The following is a 2,500-nucleotide window of genomic DNA, read 5'->3' as shown; positions in this document are numbered from 1 at the left end:
TGACAAACGAAAAGCAAAGGAATTTTTCCCCTATTAATATAAATGATAGAGGTTATTAATTGTTAATTAACTTGATTTCATCATTGGCACGCAATTTTACTGTTGATAATATTTTCGTGTTGTATATATCCGATAAAAAGGAGAGAGAGAGAGAGAGAAAAAGGGAATAGACATAGATTTGTGTTTTTTGCGTGTATATTCCTTTGTGTGTATGTATGTATATATACATATACTGATATACAGCCACGAAGGAAAGAGATATAAAAACCGTACTCAGCACATGTTATAGTGTTTATATTTATTGAGAATCCGATAGTGATTCGCACCGTTGATGTTACTCAGAGATTCAGCCTACACGTTCAAGCAATATTTTTTGTGATATATATATATATATATATATATGCACACATACACACATACACATACACACACAAAATATTGACAACCAAACACAAGCAAAGAAGAAATAAGTGAAAAAAAAAGTAAGAAGCGAAGAATTCAGGAACAGAAAATTCGAAGAACTACTAAACAAACAAAGGATATATATATACATATATATATATATATATATATATATATATATATATATATATATATATATATATATATATATAAACATATATATATATATGCATATATAGATAAGTACCCGGAAAACCGAATTTTGTGCTTTATTTGCCGTTAAATAGCAAGAATGTTTCCTAAAATTGACAGTATTCATATAACCATGTCGAACTTCTGCCTTCTACTTCTTGGAGTATTGGTATTTCATATACAGGTAAGTCACATTTTATAAAGTACTTTGTATACAGCGTGTATATGCTTGTATTATTTTTATTTTGGTAGAGTCAATTTCTAGCAACTCGGAGTTTTGCTCGTAGGAACATAAGGCCCTAAGACGAATTACGACTCTTTCTTCCGACACTCAAGACTACGCGGATATATATATACTTGTTTCCGTCATTCGACAGAGGCTATGCAAGGGCACTGTCTTTAAGGGTTTTAGTCAATCAAATTGCTTCCTAGTTCTCACATTAAGTCGGGTACTTACTCTACAGCTGTAGGGTCAAACACTAAGATTCACATACACACATATACATGTATACACGAATGACTGGCTTCTACATAATTTCCCTCCGTTAAATTCACAAACTAATTCACAAACTATTGGTCGGCGCCAGGCTATCTTAGAAGATACTTGTTCAAGTTGTCACGCGGTGGGAGTGAACCCCAAAACCATGTGGTTCGAAAGCGAACTTCTTAACAACGTAGCCATAACCATGCCTGCACACACACACACACACACACACACACACACACACACACACACACACACACACACACACACACGCACGCACATAAACAGACAACCTCGTTATCATAACGTGGGAGAGCACTTCGTGGCCATTCGACCTGTTGCAAATCGCAGATAAGTTCTCAATGAATTATACAGTCGTTTTAAATTGAAGTATTAGATACACAAAACTCTTTCTGTCTGTCTCTTTTTTTTAACTATGTAAAGACGGAATGACTACTACTAGAATGTTGTTGATCGAATATATGCTCGTGCAACACTAAATATACAAGAACACGAAGTAACAAAAGAGCCAGTACGTGGTTGCTTAATCTGTTAGAAAGGGCGGCTAAATATTCGTCGAATCATAGCCTACCAGCGTAAATAAAATAGACGGGCGTATTGGGTAATCAAGTACTTTTTATACAGTTCCTAAAAAATCTATGAAAGAAACAGGTTGGTCACGACTGGAACAGCTCTGATTAGAGGTCTGCTTGATCAGAGTTCTGGCGCTGAAACAACAGCAAGCACTATGAAGTCATTCTTGAGCGTGTAGGTTCGTTAGGCCGGGAGTTTATCGCGATTTATATAGCGTTCAAATGTTTAAGAGGACAACACTTTCCAACCTTGAACGTGTAGCCCAATTCGTTGCAGGGTTAATCTCACCCCCAACTGTTGCTGGTACTCATTTTCAGTTGAATGGACTGTATCAATGTGAAACGAAAGTCTCTTGCTCAAGAAATCAACAGCTCGTCCGGTCCCGGAATCGAACCCGCGACTACGATTATGAGCCTAGCACTCTAACCACTAGGTTGCGCACCTTCACACCACTTCTTGAGAATGTTGCTTCACGGTCAACAAGTTTGCAAAAATTAGCAGTGAAATCTCCTTCGATTTTTACCCATGCTTAATAAACAAGGGGCTTTTTAAAATGGGTAATGTTGTCCCAGATACGCTATTCTTGGAAATGGGATAGCGGTCATGCCTGCAACAACTTTGCAAGCATCAGCGGAGAAACAAATTACAACAACAATAAAACTTTTTTGAAAGTTTGTTAGTCACAGGCATTGCAGTGCAGCAAAAAGTTTGCTTCCCAACCACATGATTCCAGGTTTAGTTCCTTTGTGAGGAATCTTGGGCAAGTGTCTTCTATAATAGCCACAGGTCGACCAAAGCCTTGTAATTGGATTTGGTAGACGGGAACAG

The 2,500-nt window shown here is 37.2% G+C and overlaps 1 protein-coding gene across 1 annotated transcript in view; it reads left to right on the top strand.

The window, feature by feature from the left end:
* The window catches only part of LOC106876164 (uncharacterized), a 197,982-nt gene that overhangs the window by 3,302 nt on the left and 192,180 nt on the right, over positions 1 to 2,500 (top strand). Inside the window, exon 1 of the mRNA XM_014924591.2 lies at positions 1 to 778. This exon is cut by the window's left edge and continues 3,302 nt beyond it. Coding sequence (XP_014780077.1) covers positions 695 to 778 — 84 coding nt within the window. The 5' untranslated portion in view covers positions 1 to 694. The remainder of the gene's footprint in view (positions 779 to 2,500) is intronic.

This window comes from Octopus bimaculoides, chromosome 4 (genome assembly GCF_046866305.1).
Source record: "Octopus bimaculoides isolate indiv1 chromosome 4, ASM4686630v1, whole genome shotgun sequence".
NCBI lineage: Eukaryota > Metazoa > Mollusca > Cephalopoda > Octopoda > Octopodidae > Octopus > Octopus bimaculoides.
Note: the sequence above shows the minus strand (reverse complement) of the source record. Positions and strands in the feature narration are given on the sequence as shown.